Source organism: Misgurnus anguillicaudatus, chromosome 3 (genome assembly GCF_027580225.2).
Source record: "Misgurnus anguillicaudatus chromosome 3, ASM2758022v2, whole genome shotgun sequence".
In the NCBI taxonomy this organism is placed as follows: domain Eukaryota; kingdom Metazoa; phylum Chordata; class Actinopteri; order Cypriniformes; family Cobitidae; genus Misgurnus; species Misgurnus anguillicaudatus.
The window spans coordinates 22,621,905-22,642,796 of NC_073339.2; the positions used below are offsets into that span (position 1 = coordinate 22,621,905).

Consider the following 20,892-nt stretch of genomic DNA (forward strand, 5'->3'; position numbering starts at 1 on the left):
AGTAATGTGTGTCAAAGCACCACAAAAACACTTTACTGTTTTTGCACTGATATATGAAGCAATTGGATTACCCCTTTTATCAAACTCTATTGAATACAATAATGTGTATAGTATATTAATGATAGACAGTGCAGGACTATAGACTGGTGTTATAATGGTTTATAATTTCTATTAGATATAAAGAGAGACACTTTTACTGCTTCTGCACTATTTCTCTCTTGCAGATTAAAAAAAGCTTAATCCACTCATTATTTCAGATTCAAAAGTCTACTTGCTATCCTGGTGAGGAGTGACTTTACATTACAGCTTTGCGTTTTTTATATCAGTCAGCTTGAGTTTGCTCGTTCAGTGCAATGGGCTTGACATCAGCATTGCGCTACCATCTCTGTGCAAACTTGTTAGATTTTAGGAAATATATGGTTTATTAATAATAATATTATAAAGAAATGGGAGAAAGAAAATGCAGAACCAGTTGTTGTCGCCATAGTTATAAAAACTTACTCTAGTGTCATGCTTGTATTTCTACTGAAAACAAGACAAAATTACTAAGTAAGAAAGTAATTTTTTGCAGTGTTGGTGCTCTGATGGTTAATATTTTAAAGTAACAATTAAAAGACAAGTCTTTTCTGTACATACAAATTGGTGCTTTTATTCATGTGTTAATCTAACATATACTGTTTTTATGTATAAATTCACAGTTAAATCCATATAAAATGAAATGTTTACCATAAGATATTTACAGATACATTAGATGAGAAAATTAAAGGAATGCACATTTGACAATCATTTACACTCATGATTATTAGTCATTGGGTTTCCAGTAAAATACTATAAATTTTGGCATCATATACTTATGGACAGAGGTGCAAATCTTAGAATACACAACAAATATATAACAGACTACAAACAAACAAAAATGATATACCACATGTTAAAGCTTACAAAAATATTCAGACATATGCTACAATTGTTTTTTTTTGCACGAATGATGCAAGGAAAGTCTTAAAGGTGTGAGAAAACTCTCTCTCTCTCTCTCTCTCTCTCTCTCTCTCTCTCTCTCTCTCTCTCTCTCTCTCTCTCTCTCTCTCTCTCTCTCTCTCTCTCTCTCTCTCTCTCTCTCTCTCTCTCTCTCTCTCTCTCTCTCTCTCTCTCTTTTGACAAATGGCCTTCACATTAAAACACCTTCCATAGTAAAGTAACTGGAGCCCATGCAGAGTTTGAAGCTAAAATGTGAACTTGTAATACCTTGTGATAATGCCATGTGTCTGCTTGTCTAACTGAAACCCTGCTTACAGAATAAATTTAATTTCTGGTGAAGTTGCTGAGTAGACCTGAAGACAATTTCGACGATTAAATATACATTTGTAACACTGCATGGCTTTTATTACTAATAGACTCCAGCACTTATACACCGCGTTCCAAATTATTATGCACATGCCATTTTTGTTTATTTTTCAGTAGGTTTACAAATTGTATTTTACCCTCAAAAATGAGAGTGTGGATGTTACTCTACTCAAATGAAACAAAAATGTCAAAAGATACTTTAATACTTTGAAAAAAATGCAAAATATGCTGTTCCAAACTACCATACAGAATCCACCCCAACCAAATCCACAATGATATAATGGATTATAATGAACCAAAAACAGATATCTGTCAAATGTGCTGCATGGACACAAAACAAACATTGTCCAAAAAACAAACACAAGGTAAAATAAATTATGCATTTACACAAGTTACATAATAATATATGAGCATTTCTTTGACATGACTTTAACTCTCCCATTCATTAAACTTAAGATCACTTGAAGATGCTAGTATTGCATCCCTAAGTTGATGTTTCAAATTATAGTTCTGTCTAACTCACAGATCTGTCATTTAATGATGCTCCACAGACTCTTAAGTATGACTGAGGTCAGAGGATAATGGTGGTCACACCTCCATTTCTTTCTTATTTTATGCCCATATGAATTTAAATAGTCAGTGATGCTTTTTGCAGCATGGAATTGTGTATTATCCTCCATGAAAGTAAATTTATTTCAGAAGACATGATTCGCTTTATATCCCATTGTGAACAAACATCTTTTAGGAACCCTACATGTCTTCTAGATGTCCTTTTGACACCCGCAGGGACCCTAAAGGGACCTACCATCTTACTTCCCAATATTCCAGTCCAAATCATTACTCTGCCATCTCTCCCTAATGTTACAGTCTTGTTTGAATATAGTGGCTATTCACCAACGATCCAGAATGACATTAATCTTCATTATTTATTGTATTATGGCATGCCAATTAATAAAACTGTGTGAAAATAGTCTTTTTGTATTCTGAGCTCACAGCAAATAGAGACAGAGCGCAGCGCGTCACAACCTGAAAACCACGCCCACCGGGGGGGAAAGCGATCCAACAGCCTCCACCGACCCTGCACTGCAAAAGGCCGCCTCCCTGTCATTTCTGGCTTATAACAAAAAACTGAACAATGCCCAAAAGCTGCCCCGGGACAACATGCACAGCCAACAAGCCAAAGAACACAGAAACAAGTCCCCATAAGCTGTCGAGCCGCAAAACCCAGTCCCCAAGGAGAACAAAGTGGATCGCCGATTACGTTTCCCCCTATTGGACGCAGTTTTACTAATAGGAGTACTATGAAAAGTTGCCTGTTTCCATTTCTGTGTCTAAACGCTCGTTTTTTGAAGTCGACAGCCTACAAAAAATGATTTATTTATTTTTTTGGAGTGTTAGATGTACACCTTGTCACACAGCAGCTTTTAGGTATTATTCTAAGTTTTTATAAGCTGTCGACCCCAAAAAACGAGCGTTTAAAGACACAAAAATGGACACAGGCAACCCCCCACAGCACTTCCACCAGTAGAACTGCGTCCACCAGGGGGAAACGCAGTCGGCGATCCACTTTATTCTCCTTAAAGGCTGGGTTTTACGGCTCGACAGCTTATAAAAACTTATTTCTGGGTTCTTTGGCTTGTTAGCTGTACATATTGTCACACAGCAGCTTTTAGGCATTATTCAGTTTTTTGTTGTGGGCCAGAGGTGACGGGGAGGCGGCTTCTCGCAATGCGGGGTCGGTGGGGACGGTTGGATTGATTTCCCCCCCGGTGGGCGTGGTTTTCAAATTTGCATAACGGCGCTCTGTCTCTATGTTTTAGTTTTGCAAGTTTTGCTTTGGGGGAAGGGTAGAAATACGTTATGCACTAAAGGATCCCGTATTAAAGGGGTTCCAGAGACACCAGCAGGCTTAAATACATGTTTGCTTCTTAACTGTGGCTTTTTATTGCTGCCTTTTCCTAATATTTTCCTTAAAAAAAATGTAAAAGCCTTTATATAGTCAAATCTTTCTGTACTGTGAATCAATCATAAATCTTATAATAGTTTGACAATTTCTGTTTCCACCAAATATAATTTTTTATAGGAAGTAATTTGCTTTTTTAAGATAATGCACACTTTTTTGTCTTTAGAAAGATCTTTTTTCATACCCATATTGTAGGAGATATCTGTTTTTGGATCATTATAATCCATTATATCATTATAAATTTGGTTAAAGTGCATTCTGCACAACAATTTGGAACAGCATATTCCGCACATCCTTCAAAGTATTAAAGTATCTTTTGACATTTTTATTTCATTTAAATAGATTAACATCCACAGTCTCATATAAGTGTTGAGGGTTAAATAAAATTTGTAAACTTACTCACTGTATTGGAAAAATAAACAGAAATGGCATGTGCATAATCATTTGGAACCCGGTGTAGTGGTCAGTGTAAAATACTATTTTGACTGACCTTAATTTTGATTAGAATAAACCTCACATAAAAGTGTAAAAAATAAACTGATGAGGAAAAGATAGATACTATAAATGCTAATATATAATATCATAATAACAGAGTCCCTTCCTCACCTTCATTATAGAACGTTCACCACTTTCACCCATTTATTATTGTGCAGGGAAAAACAACCTTCTTTAACACTAGCAGATAGAGACCAGCTCTCTCTGTTTTTTTTTGTCCATGAAATGTCTTTGTCACACTAAGCATGTCTGTGGAGCATGTCTGCGGCGGTGGAGAGCGAGGTGATCTGAGCGGGAGAAGCTGCGGTCACAGTCGTTGCATTTGAATGGTTTGACGCCTGTGTGTTTACGGTAATGCCGTGTCAGCTCATCAGAGCGTGCAAACTTCCACGTGCAGTTATCCCAAGTACACTTGTATGGCTTTTCACCTATAAGAAAAAGAAAGAGATTTCTGTAATGTTTGTTACCCAGGGCTCCTTTAAGATGTAGCCTAAATAATCATAACAGTAAACATGCTTTTAGAAACAAACAATAAACAATCATATTCAAGTCAACATTACACCTACATAAAGAATAAAATAAATAAAACCACACCCAACCCATAACTTTATATCTATCATCTCTATATGCAGATTTAAAAATAATATGTGCCTACATTTGCTTTTAAAATTTTATTTCGGGGTTATTTTAGTCAATAACAGTAGTAATTGAATCCATGTCTGAGATGAATAATGCAACATTTAGATAGTTTGTCAGTGTGGGCTGACCTACCTGTGTGTGTGCGTCTGTGGGCTTTTAGGTGAGAGCTTTTCGTGTACACCTTATTGCAGCCGTTAAACTCACACCTGTGGATGCGTCTCCTCTTCGAGTCGGGTGACTCTGATTGCCTGGGCCTCCGAAGACTCTCAATACTGAACGGCAACAAGGAACTGTAATGGCAGCACACGATTGACAAAGTAGATTAAAGGCAGGGTATCTCTGATTTGATCCAGAATTTTTTTTGTTATGCTGGTTAAAAGTCTCATCACATCCTGATAACAGTCACTATGTTAAGTTGTCTAAATGTATTTTTATAAATATATGTGTGAAAGGCTTAGGACCAAAAAATGTTCAACAAATCATTGGAAAGTTTGTTAGTCTCTGTTTACAGACGGGAGGTAAGCGCACATGAATGCACTGACGACGCATTTGATGTCTGCCTGAACAGGGCACGCAAAACACGTCCACAGAATGTGTCCAATTATTGCGTTCGAACAAAACACATAGCCCTCAGACCGTTCAGATGCAACGACCAAATGCAATAATTGGACACATGCATTTTTTGTTCCGCCTCTGTCAACGTGTTTTGCATGCCCTGTTCACGCAGACATCATACAGTACATCATCAGTGAGTTCACGTGCGCTCACCTCCCGTCTGTAAACCAAACAACAAAGCCAAACAAACTTTCCTGCTGAATTGACAACCTGCACAGAAGCCACAAATTGAAAGACATCTTTTGAAACAACAACAGCAAAAACCGTCTGGATCAGCAAAAAGCAAAAACCCAAATTAACATTTATAACTTTACTGCTTTCCCAAGATGGAAACAGCTGCGGGAGGCAAAGAGTCTAAAAGGGTCATTGCAGTGTTTCTTTTGGTAAGGTAGGTACGTGAAATGGTTTTATTTAGATGGATTCAGACATTCTACTTTGATGGAACATTGTGTTGTTTATGTAGTTTGTGTACCTTCATGAATAAGCATAACAATATTTATGTTTTCAAAATTAAAGGCAAACTATTACGTCTATGCAACTGAAAACATGTGATTTCAGTGCTATTAGACTTAAGTTAGAACCTTGCCTTTAAAACAATGAGAATATCATGTGCTTACTATGATACTGATAGTCACAGAAATTGTTGCAGCATAGATTTGAATAAATGATGATGTGGAAAAACTATTATTATTTATATTTTATTTTTCACATTATTATAATTTTACTAGCTTTATTTTTTAATGTTTAAACAATAAAAATATAATACATGTAAGACTGTGAAGTGGCCACTAGAGTGTGCTATTGAAAAAGAAGTATCAATGGCAACTGGTATTCGGAAAACGAAACAAATGTTTTTGTAATTATGTAATGGTACATGTTAGATTAAATAAAAGTAGAAGGACATTTATCATTAACATTTATTTTATTTTTATTATTTATTTATTTTGCTGTATGAACAGCAAAAAATTTAAAATATGTGACAATGTTTTCTTTATTACTATTGTTTATAGGGGAGACCGGGGTTGGTTGTCACAATTTTTATTCATGCATGAATTGCTCATCTTCAAAAAATCTTTCAGCAGTAATTCCTACATGAAATGAAAACTTGGGGCCTTGGCTTTAAATGTGTATACTTTTTACTTTTATAATGTATTGTAACAGGAAGTAATTAACCATCAAAGACACTCTGACACAATGTGACAACCAACCCCATCGCGGTATGGGGTTGGTTGTCCCTATAGTGATTCAATAGGATTTTAGTGATAAATTGGGATCTGAAAAAATAATGTGTAACTTTTTAGTTTTTTAAACTAGAAACTGCAAATAAGTTTTAATATGAATATCACTGCTATGATAGTTGTCATCAATGCCCATTATGTTTAAACAATGGGATATAAGTGGGTGATCAGTTACTTGAATTGTCTACTCTGTTGAGAAATACTTAATGTATTTTATTTTAACAGCAAACAAAAACAAACAAACAGACCAACAGTCTTAAAAGGTCTACATTTCCAATACTTACATGTGACAACCAACCCCCGCAAGCTATGTGACAGCCATCCCCAACTGACTTCTTGACAAACATGCTAAGCTAGCTGCCACACGGCTTTAACTTGATAGCTAAAATATGACTCAAAATAAAGCTAATACTTTTGGCTTTTTAATGAGTGTTTTGTTTTTGAATGACTAATATCCTACAAGATCTCAACACAAAAACAACACCAACATAAAAATTTACTCTGACCCATGAAAATAAAAAATTGTCTCCTCACCTCAATGCTTTGTGTCTGCTCAGCAAAATTACAAGTGCAAATGAGTAAGCTATCAAAGGCTAACAAATTGATATCAAAATTGTACCACAGCGCCATGTAGTGTGTCTGTAATAACCAATGTGACAACCAACCCATGAGACAACCAGCCCCGGTCTCCCCTACCACCCACGCACGCACGCACGCACGCACGCACGCACACACACACACACACACACACACACACACACACACACACACACACACACACACACACACACACACACACACACACACACACACACACACACACACACATTTTCAAACAATGGGTACTTCAATTATTCAGAGGACATATACATAAACAATGCCCACACATATGTGCCTATATTGATCTTTATCTAGGTGGCAGAGCAAAATTACAAGTGCAAATGAGTAAGCTATCAAAGGCTAACAAATTGATATCAAAATTGTACCACAGCGCCATGTAGTGTGTCTGTAATAAGCAATGTGACAACCAACCCATGAGACAACCAGCCCCGGTCTCCCCTACCACGCACGCACGCACACACACACACACACACACACACACACACACACACACACACACACACACACACACACACACACACACACACACACACACACACACACACACACACACACACACACACACACACACACACACACACACACACATTTTCAAACAATGGGTACTTCAATTATTCAGAGGACATATACATAAACAATGCCCACACATATGTGCCTATATTGATCTTTATCTAGGTGGCAGAGGAGGCATTTTAACACAGAGACACTTGTTTCTTTTGGACCGTGAGAGTGCAGGGTGTCAGTGTTTGTGTATGTTTATGGGTGAGGGGCTGCACCTGTAGCTTTGGCACACTCCATTTTTTTAAAAGCCCAAATTGGAAATTAAAGAATAAAACATCTTATATGTTTTTTTTCTCCAATATCTCTCACTTTCTAACATTTGGAATTATTTTTCATATTCCACTGCGCTCTTACATTAAAATTGGACTTTTAATCCAAGGTCAGAAGAACTGCAGCTAACCTGTTTAACAGAGTGAGTCTGTATTAAACTGTTGTCAACAAGAGGGACAAAAGAAAAACAGAGAGGGAAACAGCAGCTGCCATCAGACTAAACTCAGCACAGTAATTTATGTTTCGTCTTTTGTTTGTATGTTTCCCAGTGGACAAAACAGGGGCTTTCCAGTGGTGGGGATGTGCAGGGCAGCATAACAGTTTGGACATCAGCTTATAAAATGGCTATAATGTAATAGTAATGGTAAAACTTAAAGGGCCATTTCATCGATAGGAACATTAATCTTTGTTGAAAGTTGGTCATATTTGTAGTTGAAATGTAACATAAATTTAGAATTTTGTGCCTATTTGACCGAGAAAAGACAGAACCTGACTTTAGAGCACATTTATATGAAAAACTACAACTCCCACTATGCACCACAATGCACAGCTCTGCAAGCCACTCCCATTAATCGGAACACGGCTCAGATATGCTATTGTGTACATAAATGCCACGTTAGTAAAACAAAGAAAATAGCCACCACCACTGTGTCTGACAGACACCAATCATGACTTACTTTTAAAGTGATGTTACATTGTGTTACACACAATAACACGCTGCCCTGGTGTGTAGCAAAGTCTTATTCAAACAGTAACGTGCGGTTTTCAGATCCGCAGTACGAATGTCTTTCAAAGTACTTATAAAAGGGTATGCATATTAAATGTTTATTTAGTTTTACCAATTTTCTTTTTGTCTCTTGTTTACTGTAATTACATCTGTGTAATATCAGCCTCATTGCTTTCACAATATAGACATATAAAACACCGCTCAGATATGCTATTGTGTACATAAATGCCACGTTAGTATAACAAAGGAAATAGAAACACCCACTTTACAGTCAGACCTCCGTTTATCCCTGCATCCTGCACACAAACGCGTCCCCTGCACAATATCTCCACAAACGCGCTGCCTCAGCTCTTGGAGCTTGTTCTCGTAAGCAGAAACACGTCTTTGAAATAAGCACGCGCAAAGTGCCCCGAAACAGTGATAAACAAATGTTTATATCCTTATCTGATGGAGAAATGTTAAATCGAAAGCAAAAAGCGAGAGTCCGTCCAAGCTCATATACTCCGCAGCGCGTTTGCTCGTAAGCCGAAACGCGTCTGTGAAATAAACATGTCCAAACGCGCGCAAAGTTGCCCTCTTGCCTGGAAACCTTCACCAAACAAACATCCATATCCTTATCTGATGCAGAAATGTAATAAAGAAGGCCAGGGCCGCCTTAACCTAATGTGAGGCCCTGGGGCTGAGAGGTTTTGTAGGCCCCCCATACCCTCGATTTATAGTCTTATTTTTTTTTAAAGTGTAATATTTAGGTAATCTACATAACAAAATGCATTAGTTTCTTTCGAGACATACAACAGTGAGTTTTCCCTCTTTGACCCAGAAAACACCATAATATCATTATTAACATATCACTGAGCCTACTTTAGCATAAACACAAGACACTTTATTTAACAACCACACACAGCAACTTGTGGTGATAAAAAAACCAAAATGTGTGAAAGTATATATGTTTATAAGCTTTATGTTTATATAGTTTTTGGAATATACAAATTTGCAAAAAATTCATTGCCACTCACTAACCAAATGATCAGCACAGTTTTAAAATTATAATAAGTTAAAGTTAGTTTTAAAGTGAAAATGCATTAATGATAACAAAAGATAAGTCTTTATAGACAAAATCTTATTTTTTTAAACAGTTATTTAGTTTTTAGAATATTGAAGATATAGACTGCATTGTATTTAGTATTTATGCATACATAAGCATGTAAAACGAACAAGCATGAAAATGCACAAAACAGACAGGGAACATACCTGTATATATCTTTATATAAGGAGATTATAAATATGAATGGTGCTATCAGGGTATGATCATGGAGTCTGTTTTGAGATGGTCTTGTCTCTCTTTACTTTCTAAGACTTGCACCTTTACCGTTGCGTCTCTTTGTTGTTTTTCTAATCTAAACCAACAGATGTGTGTACTGTGAGCTAACGTCGCGTCAAACTACATCGCTCCAGCTGCGCACGCGTCACTGATAAACGCGAGTAAACTTAAACTTTATAACAACTAACAGCATTATGTGCGGGAACTCTTTTCTCTATTTGGCGGCACAGTTTCATACGCACGGTTGGAAAGACTTCTGCATGCCAGAGACTCGAGCACAGAGAGAGAGAGCGAGCGCGCGTGCGAAAAAGAGAGAGAGCGAGCACGCGCGCGAAAGAGAGAGACCTGCACTGGTCTAACATGCAGGAATGCCAAGTTGACAACGGGCACTTAATACATTACGCGGAATAGAAAAATCTGACTGTTACTACGTTCACGGTAAGTTACCACGGACCAATCAGCAGACATGTAACGTGCAGAGTGATTGACAGAAAACCTGACAAGTTACAAAACAAAATGACATTTTCAGCTCATCATGAACGCGAACATTGGAGGCCCCTGAACTTCGGAGGCCCCTGGGCTTCAGCCCAGGTAAGCCCGTGCATTAAGGCGGCCTTGAAGAAGGCACACAGCGAGAGTAGAGGCACTATCAGTCCGGGCTTCTCTACGCAGCAGAGGCAGATGGTTGCTGCGTCTTCCACGGGCTCCTCTACTCAGCCGAAGCCAAGGCTCCGGCCTACTCCTCTGTCTTCTGTTCCTCCATCTGCCTCAGCTCTTTGCTGTATTGTGGCTCATAAAGGTGCAATGAACAGCGGATTAAAGCATCACGCTGGCGAAATCACCCTTTTCTATATCATATTGATTAACTTCCGCTGTTATTGTAACACGAAGTCTGGCTCGCTCCACAACGTCTGTTTAGCTTAGCTTAGCATAAAGATGGCGGCTGATCGTTTTTTTCGTCTGTGTTCATATATTTTCGTAAGTCCCACCCACTGATCTGTAGTAGGTCTGTAGCGTGTGTGGGTCCCACCCATAGCCCCCACCTTGGAAAAATGAGGAATGAGTGTCTGTAGTCTTTCACACTCAACAAAGATACAGGACTTCCTTCTTTCAATGACGCAAAATGACGATTTTTACATCATTGAAAGAAGGAAGTGCCTCACTGAATTGAGTATTTCTCCCGTCTCAGGAGAAACTGAGGGAATGATGCACGACCATTGAAAAATATGACTGGGGTTCTAACGATACAAAGCTTAATGCAAATGGGTGAAGTTTCCCTTTAAGTTCATTCATATAGGTCAGGACCCAAGAGATAGATAAACCTGTAATGACCTCTTCACCTGTGTATAGAACACATTCAACATGTAGCAAACAGAAAGTTTATACTATTTATTACTGGACATCTAGACACAACGATTTCCATTTTCAGATTTTTTTTACTTTACTGTATTTAATGTATCTGTATAAATATATACAAATTTTCAATAGGTCAATTAAGGAAATCTTTTTAACACTGTCTTTTACACTTATTTGTACTTTTACACTTCACCTTAAAACAATACTGTCACCTTCATTCTGGCCAGACACATGTACACAACACTGCCAGCTGTTTGTCTCTATACCTATACCTGAACCTCCATCCGAGCCTAGGGGTTGCAAGTGCAATCCCAGCCAAGATCTCCTCTACTGGCTATGCTTTTAGGTTTTGTTAAATTATAAGCCAAAAGCGGCACAGGCACACAACCTTTTTTGTGTAAAAATCTGGTAAAAATATAGTCCAGTTGCTATATTTAATCAGAATAACGCTCATTGAGATATTCACGATTATTTTTTAACTGGTATTTCACAGCGCTGGAATTAGCGTAAGGTGAAACCTGGTATGTTTGGTATTGTTGGACATGGCAATGATTCAGGACTCCAATGAATCAACTCCAATGAAAATACATCAATCGCTGCCAAAGTTATAGGATTGTAAAACATTTTTCTGACCTCAAGGTGGTGCTGTGACGAAACTGTGCATGCAGCCTCCGTTCCTAACTGCCATCACAAGTACCAAGTGTCGTATCAATACGCATAAGTGTGGCGAAGATACAGCCTCAAATACAACACAAATTAATGTAGCTTTTAGTTTTTTTTTGCATTTTTCGGCAATTTTCAATGGGAATTTTGATGTTTTGTCTATATTATTATTACTATATTAGTTTATAGTCCAGAAGCTATATGTATATCTGAAAACAGTGGTTCTGAGCTGATAACCCTCGCGGAGATATTCACAATTGATTTTTAAACGCTAACCTTTATTTATAGCAGTTATCTCAAACTCACGTTTGCTGTCAAAAATATATCATAATCTAGCCCGTAGCATGGCCGTTCCCACCATTGAGGTCCCCGAGGTCCGGACCTCGGTCATTTACTGATGCTTGTCTTATTTGATTTTAGTTAATTCACTAAAATGATCCTATATTCAGTTAGCCTATGTTTACTTTACTGACATAGCCCAGTGTGCGAAGGGAGGGTAAAATACTTATTACAATGTATTCCTAATAACCAACACAAGTCTTCTGCATACTGACTGGTTTGAAATCTACAGATTCTTTGGTTTTCTGCAGATGTATTCAAATTCATAATATCCAAATTTTCTCGAATGCAGTGCTAAGTGATGTGACGTATTTCCTTTCCGGTACAAAAGACTTCCCATTCAATAGCCAGCCGGTAGAAAACAGTGTAGTGGGAGCACGCATTAAAACATAATTTAAACAGTTAATATTTACTACACCTGCCATATATGAACCAGTGTGGGGATGAAATTAAGAAGTGGCTTAATATATGAAGATATATTCAATCATTTCGTGTTGTTGATTGGAGATGATGGGTCTTCAATGCCCAAATACAAAAGCATAGAGACATACCAGTATCTTTACAATGGGAAAGTCAGTTGAGTGTTTGTACATGGAATTTACCAAGACTCCATGTTTTTAACTTTTCAGGGGCTTGTTTCAAATGTCACAACTGTCCCTCTGGTGTGAGGTTATTTAAAAAAATTTAATGGACTTTGTTTTTACATGTATTGAGTATTGTTTTCGTTTTATGAAAATAGTATTACATTGCTTTTTAAACACTAGGTGGAGACATGAGCTTATGAAATAATTTGCTTACTTTTTAAAGTATTTGCTTTTTCATTTAAAACAACAAAAGTACGCGCAAACACATTACAAACTATTATAAACATTAACTAAGCAGTTTATGTTGTATACACTGTAAAAAAAATTCTGTAGAAATTACAGTATTAATGGGTATTACTGGCAACTAGCTGCCAGTAACTTACTGTAGATTTTACAATTATGTTATTTACCTGCAACAGTTTGTTTAAAGTTAATTGAACATGAAACATTTTGAGTCTTTATCTTCTAGAGTAAGTTACTGGCAACCAGCTGCATAATTACAGCAATTTTTTTACAGTGTATATTCTGTACTGTAATCGCATTTTTGTAATAAATAGTAGCAGAATAAATAAATCAGCTAAATCAGCATATATTTATCCGCATAATATTAGTTGTTTTTAAACAATTATTGTATTTATTGTATACTGGCAGTTTCTATGAAAGGTTTTACTGGAAATATTTGTAAATACAGATCATGAGTGCATGTGCGGCACATAAACATTTAGTTCTTGTGCGTGGATTATGGTTAAAACAAATGTTTTGTAGAGATTTAATGTGTTTGTATTAGCTATTATGACAACCTCTTACTGCACAAATTATGTCGGTCTTTCTGAATTTCATAATAAACAATAAACAGCCTGTCAAAACGGCACACTTGTCACGCAATAGACTACCATTAGCTTTAGTGGGTCACCGGAAGTCATAAACAGGAAAGCTCAAAGATGGCGGCGCCCACATTTACGTCAAGAAATAGGTGGATAGAGCAGAGAAATAAGATTTTTTTTCCTGGGGTGCATGCCATGCCCTAGAAAAATACATATATGGACCTCGGTGTTTATAAAATCCTGCGTACGGGCGTGGCCCGCAGAAAGATTTTTATTCACTTTGTTTCATATTTGTTAGAATTTTTATTTAAATGGGTCCATTCACGTGTCGTGTCTAACAACGCGTGTTAACATAGACCAAAGGCGTTTCTTATACTTTCTAAGCGCTTAGAGGTTGTGTTCCCGTGGGGTGGCATTTCACAACCATGAGCTGCGCTCGCTGTGGTGGCGAGGTTAACAGAATGCGTGATCAGATTTTCTTATTATGGCTTATAGTTGCTTATCTGCACCTTATTTATTTATTTATTTTGAGCTTCAATAGTCAATCGTATCATTGTTACCATGTGATCAGTTAATCTGGTCAGAACTTTGGAGTGTTCATCCAGAGAAGAGCTGTTACTTTGTGGGGTTACTCAGCTGTTACTCAGAGAAGAGCTGCAGGGTTCGTTAGTTTAAGTCACAGCTTCCAGTGACGAGAGCGGAAAGGAGGGAGAGCGGGAGATGTAATGCAACACATATTGATCTACAGATGAGAAAAAAAGCCATCAAGTTTCCAGGTTAGGAAAGAGAAAAGATAATGAGAATCGTACAAAGGATGAAAGTTTGCATGGTGCTATGTCACTCATCTCAATATGAGTATAGTATAGGGCTTATTCGCAAACACCGGAAGTCGCTAACCGCGGCCATCTTGTTGACATGACATCTGTCCTGCCCCTAGCCGCACATAGATTTGAGTCGAGGGGAGCAGTAGCCTAATGGCTTCATCTCGTCTGTATTAAGAGAAGATGAGCTTGATTATTGTGGAACCATATCAAATAGACCCAATAGCCTTAAGTAAAGATCCATCCTTATTGCCAGCCGTAACTTATTCGGATATTTATAACTATATCGTTCATACAGTATCCGCATTCATCATACAAGCACTGAAGGGCCGTTCACATTATAACGATAACTATAACGATAACTATATCATCGTCCACATCACCAAACAATACGTTTATGCTGATTCGCTCAAGGCACTCGTGCAAATCACTTGCCTTTAATATTGCTTGTAATAAAAAGTTTTGCAGATGTCCTCAACACGCTGCGTTTCGCGTAACTCTAAACAGTGAATCTAATAGTTTGTGTAATTTCTTACCTTTTGGCATAACAGTTAGTTAATGTAATAGATTAAAAAGCATTACGTAAATTTTCACAGCAACTGGAGGTAATCTAATGTTATAGACTTCAGCAATGAGCTTCACTGTCATTTTAAGTGCTCGTGCTGCACTTGAAGTTCAAATAGATTTTAATGCTATCAATGGTTTATCCTTCATCAGGTGGGAAAAATCACTCAGAAAGTGATCCCAATGATGTCGTTCATTGTATCTGTATCGTTATAGTTTTGGTGTGAGCTCCGCTACTTTGTTTAATATAAAACGATTTTCAAAACTATATTTTTTATAGTTATCGTTATAATGTGAACGGCCCTTAATTCCCTACCTAGTATCGATGCCAGACCTATTATTATGTTCATATAGTTATTAATACTAATTTAATAACTGTCTCAATTTATGGCAGCTTAGTTGAAAGAGCAGTTTCAGCCACTGCTTACAGGTAACCTTATGTGATCAAATTATGGGGACAGACTTTGCTGTGAGCATATATCCCTAACGTTACCTGGGGTAAAATGATGGGGACAGACTTTGCTGTTGGGAGTCTCTCCTTCGCTGGTTCAACTCCTCTTTCTCCTTCCTTTCATGTTTTCTGACAGTCGGTATCGCATAAAAACGAATTCCGGGGTTCTTTTTGCTGTTGTTAGAACATCCGTGTATTACACCACACCATCGCACGGTTTTAAAAAAATTACACCGATAATACCATGCATAATACCCACGCTGCCTCGCTTGTCAATTGACAGACTGACAGTTCTATGTCAACAATATGGCAGCCGCAAACATTGATGACGTAGATCGAATAACCCCTATTATGAAGCATATCTTGTATATGATTATGTAGCTTGCTGTGCAATTACAAATAAAGCAGTAATATACTTTTTTTTCTGTCAAACTAGCCTATGTAAAATTGACTACCCATTCAAAAGTTTTAGGATGTCTTTTACTTATTATTAATATTTTTCCACATATTACTATAATAGCAAATTCATTAAAACCATGGAATAACAGAGTTGGAACATAATGAAGTCAATACTGACTGAAAAAAAATCAAGACGGAAACACTTACTTGTGGTAAAAAAAATGTATAATTGTTCGTAAATGTATTCAGGAATTGAATTTGTTAGTTTAGTGCAAGGTTTTAACAGCTAGGCCTAAGTTATTTAAGATAAGGTTAAGAAAAGATGTACTCCCTTTTGTAAAATAATGTATATTAAAAAGATAGAAACAACTGCTTGTATATTTTTAAGTATTATTATACGTTAGATAATAGAATGTAAACAGTAAATTTACAGAAATATTGTGCTTTTTTGAACATTAACTCATTCACCGCCAGCCTTTTTGAGAAAAGTTGCCCACCTGCATTTTTGTGATTTTAACAAAATTTTCACAAAATTCCTTGCAGGAAAAATCATTTTCTATAAATATATAAACATACAAATTATATTAAATTAAAGAACACACCCTCTGCTTTCAAACAAACAATAAACAAACAAACTAACAAACAAACAAAATGGGGAAAAAACGTTTCATTATATATTTACTTGTTCTACTTAATTTAACCACTGAAATATGGATATTTCTCTTCAAAAATACAACATTTTGAGCAAAAAGCTTAAAAAATTGCGTTTTTGTAAAGGAATTTATGTTAGAGATCAGACTCAGAATGACTATCAAACATAAAGGCAGTTAAAATAACCATTAAATCTTTTTAACTTCCGTTTTTGATAAATTCGACTTGGCGCCATCTGGTGGATAAAAGCGGTATTACACTTTCACTTTGAAATTCGTCCAAAAAGGCATATTTATTAGTTAAATATGAACTCATAAATGACGAGATATCTCGTCAATGGCGGTGAATGAGTTAAAATAGCTCTGCGGCCCTCAGAGCTCAGAAATGGCCTCAAGCCAGTTTGAGACCCCTGATTTATAGGTATATAAGGCACACTTATTTTGCACTCATACTATGAACTCAACATTTTGAATTCACAATGAGCTTGCATATTACACACAATGTAAGAATCTCACAGTATGAGAATGGTGTGATGTCACTGTGATCATTGTGTGATCTGATGTGTTTACTGGGTTTTGCACCTTTCTGTGATGAAGTTTGGTTGAGTTAAAGTAAGAGTATATTTTATTGGAGATGTATAGATATATTTTTTAAGGAAATTACTTTTGGACTTAAAGCTACAATAATACACAATCATACACTATAAACGCTATAAAAAAAGAATGAAAAATATCATTAACCTAGAAATATCTTTAATGGATCTTTCACCAATCATTATTACATATTGGGGTGGTTTCCCAGACAGGGATTCGTTTAAGCCAGCACTAGGCCTCAGTTTATTTAGGAAATACAACTAGTTTTAACAAACATGCCTTATTAAAAAGATTACTTTTGTGCATTTTGAGGCAAAACAAAGGGCACTGGTGTTTTTTAAGATATGTCAGTGCAAGTTCTTTTCAGTTGGGACAGCTCTTCCAAGTCTAATCCCTGTCCGGGAAACCGCCCCATTCGGTCTTAAGTGACCCTACACTTTTTACAATAAATTAATTATAAAACAGATATTATTTTACCTTTTTTTTCATTTTAAATTAGTTAGTAATTAGTATGGTCATGTACTTTTAATTTTATATAATAGGTATAACCAACTACACATTTAATTACAAATTGTAAATTTAGATGAATTTGCATGTCATTTAAGAAAATAGAAATATTATTATATAAATAATATAGTATTTTCCTGTATAAAAACAATGATTTTCTGTAATTTGTCATTAATGACATAATACTTAAAATAGCAGTCAAGTTTTAATTATAATTTTAAATTATGGTAAACCACTGTAATCAATTTAGAGTAATTGGTCATAAAAATAGGATATTTTTTTAACAGTGGAGAAATCATTTTGCTCGGCATGTACTTATCATCTAATAATAAGTTAAAATGTTATTTTGAGTATTAACATTATACAACATAAGATAAGATACAGCAGGTATAGACTATTAGGGATAATTATAAGATATTAAAGTGTAATGTTCAAGATGTCTTTACTCTTGCACAGCGCGGGCGATGGTCAGGGCAGTAGAGCCTGTTTCATTCACACTCTCCAAAGTCACGCTGGGCAGATCATCATCCTCGCTGTCACTCAAAAAGCGCCGTGGTGACAGTCCATCTGCAATGCGCTGTGTGACTAGATATAAACATAAAATTTGATATATGAGTTATATATAGTCATTTAAATAATTCATATAATTTTCTACATCAAAAATTGAAAATATAAATTTGATGTTATTTATATTTATATTATATTATTTATATAAAAAAACTTCAATACAATGTATGTTAGGTTGGAATCTGACAAATGACGGAGCTACACCTGTTTGAAGTTGATAGTCAGCAAAGTCATTTTTGAGAAAAATCAAGTTTTTGAAAGTTCAAAAACAAAATCAGCGCATGCATACCTTAAAATCACTGGTAAAATTTGGTAAAACAACGTAAAAAACAATACTATAGGAAAAATATATGTTTTTATTGATTGACATTGAGAGACAGCTATTATAATGTACTATAATGCAAGATTCAGAATATTGCAACAGTTAACCAAAAATTCAGTTAAGACATTACAGAATATCTATGCGTTAAATCTTGTCAAAACTTTTTTTTAACTGTACGTAATTCTGTGTATATGTGTAGGCCTATACATCTTAATGTACTTATTTTTATGAAAACCTCAATTTTTACCAAAATCGACTTATATACTTTGTTTTGCCTGCAGCTCAAAATTAGCACCGCCGCAAGAGTGCCCACTCAATCCAAAAAGCATGACCACACAAGTCCACCCCCGGCATCCCCACACTGTCCAACAGTCAAACATCGCATACAATTGAAAACACTACCAATCACCCACAAAGCCTTAAAGGAACAGTATGTAGGATTGTGGCCAAAACTGGTATTGCAATCACAAAACTTGTGGCTAAAACTTGTACTGCAATCACACAACTGGTGGCCAATACACAAAATGACAACATAAACATCAGTTGAGGGCTGCAACTCCACTTTTTAAATGACAATATCCTGGCCATACCACTATTGTCAGTGATATAATATGTAAAATGAAAATGATTTCTTAATGTCTAGTGACATATCAGGGCAATTTTATGATTAATTGATATACATTTCTTACATACTGCTCCTTTAAATGGCCTAGCACCCTCTTATATTAAAGAATTACTATCAGAACACAATCCACCACGTACACCGCGATCACAAAACTCCGGCCACACAACCATCCCCAGAGTATCAAAAGTGTCCAACGGTGGCAGATCCTTTTCCTACTTAGCCCCTAAGCTCTGGAATGATCTACCAAATAACGCTAGAGCATCAGACACAGTTGATCAATCCAAATCCAAACTCAAGACATTCCTCCTTAACAAAGCACTCACATAATTCATTATTCCTGTAGGCTCCTTATGGAGCATAGGGCTGCAACAACACCACGCCAACGCACTCTGTTTTGGGCTGTTTTCTTTAGCTGAGTCCATGTCACTCCGGCCTCCTTCATTTCGCACTCGACTGACCTTCTCCACGTCTGTTTGGGCCGTCCCACTTTCCTTTTTCCTTGTGGGTTCCAGTCTAGTGCTTGCCTTGTGACGTTATCTATTGGTTTGCGAAGTGTGTGTCCTATCCACCTCCATTTTCTTTCCTTGATGTCCCTACCGACTGGGTTCTGGTTGGTTCTGTTCCATAGGTCTGTATTGGAAATCTTCTCAGGCCACCTGATGTTGAGGATGTGGCGCAAGCACTTATTGACAAATGTCTGTATCTTGTTGGTGATGGTGTTTGTAACCCGCCATGTTTCAGACCCATAGAGGAGGACTGCTTTCACGTTGGTGTTAAAGATGTGGACTTTGTTGCGCTGGGATAAGGCCTTGGAGTTCCAGATGGGCCGCAGGATATTGAACGCTACTCTTGCTTTGCTTATCCGACTCTTGACATAAAATGTCCAGTAAATGTACTTATCCCACAATAGTTAGCTTGTCTAGAACAAAGCATTCACATAACCCAACTGGGTAATATACCTATGCCGCAATAGTTAGCCTGTCCGGAACCGAGCTAATTTAAACCACAATACTGTATGACACTTGCAATACATGCGAACGGCCCCTACGCTAATAGGATTCTGTTTCTCTCTCCTTGTCTCGTCCTGGACCCGAGGACAATGAGACAAACAGACCCAGTTCCTGCTGCTGTGAAGGTCATCACACCGCTGATCTACTGACCGTCCTTCAACGTGATGCCCAGCCGATGCCTGACCAATGACCACCGGCGGAACCAGTTTAATTCGCTTACCCGTTCACATACCCCGATAGTATTTATATATATAAATATATATGTATCTCTCTTAGGGTTTTTCTCCTCCTAGGAGTTTCCCCCCTGGACTAGCCAGCTAGGAGTTTTCCCCCTGGACTAGCCAGGAGGGTTTTTCTCCTAGGGGTTTTTTCATCCCCTGGAGAGTCCACCATCTTTGGCTTTAACTATTTTACAGTAAACGTTATATTACTACTACTAGGGATGTGCCCGAAGCCGAATACGTTATTCGGAAGGGCACGGATAATAGCTTAAAAATGAATAATGAATTCATCCGAATAACAGAGAAAATATTCAGCCAGACATAATCACGTGTTTACCGGAACAGCTCTAAATTATAAACCCCTTAAACTCGAATAATGTGTGTGTGAAGTGAATGAGTGCAATCTATAAAATGACATGAATGACATTTTCAGCGCAACCCTTATTTAGAAACACCACCTGTTTTGGAATTAGTTTAAAATATTAAAAACGCTGCTAATATCAAACTTCTTTAAACCCAGCTGTACAAAAGTACCCTTTTAGTTTTTTTTTTCGTTTTACTTAATTACACAACACCAAAAAACCTTGATAAAATGTTGCAC

General features: G+C 36.9%; 1 protein-coding gene across 7 annotated transcripts in view; it reads right to left on the bottom strand.

Moving 5' to 3' along the window:
* Nucleotides 1-3,602: 3,602 nt before the first annotated feature.
* klf12a (Kruppel like factor 12a) overlaps nt 3,603-20,892 on the bottom strand; it is a 209,246-nt gene continuing 191,956 nt past the window's right edge. For all 7 annotated transcript variants that reach the window (XM_055205169.2, XM_055205167.2, XM_055205168.2 and 4 more), the window contains 3 exons: nt 17,993-18,131; nt 4,574-4,731; nt 3,603-4,230 (listed from right to left, as the gene is read on the bottom strand). In XM_055205169.2, the coding sequence (XP_055061144.1) occupies nt 4,037-4,230; nt 4,574-4,731; nt 17,993-18,131 (491 nt within the window). In that variant the 3' untranslated portion in view covers nt 3,603-4,036. The remainder of the gene's footprint in view (nt 4,231-4,573; nt 4,732-17,992; nt 18,132-20,892) is intronic.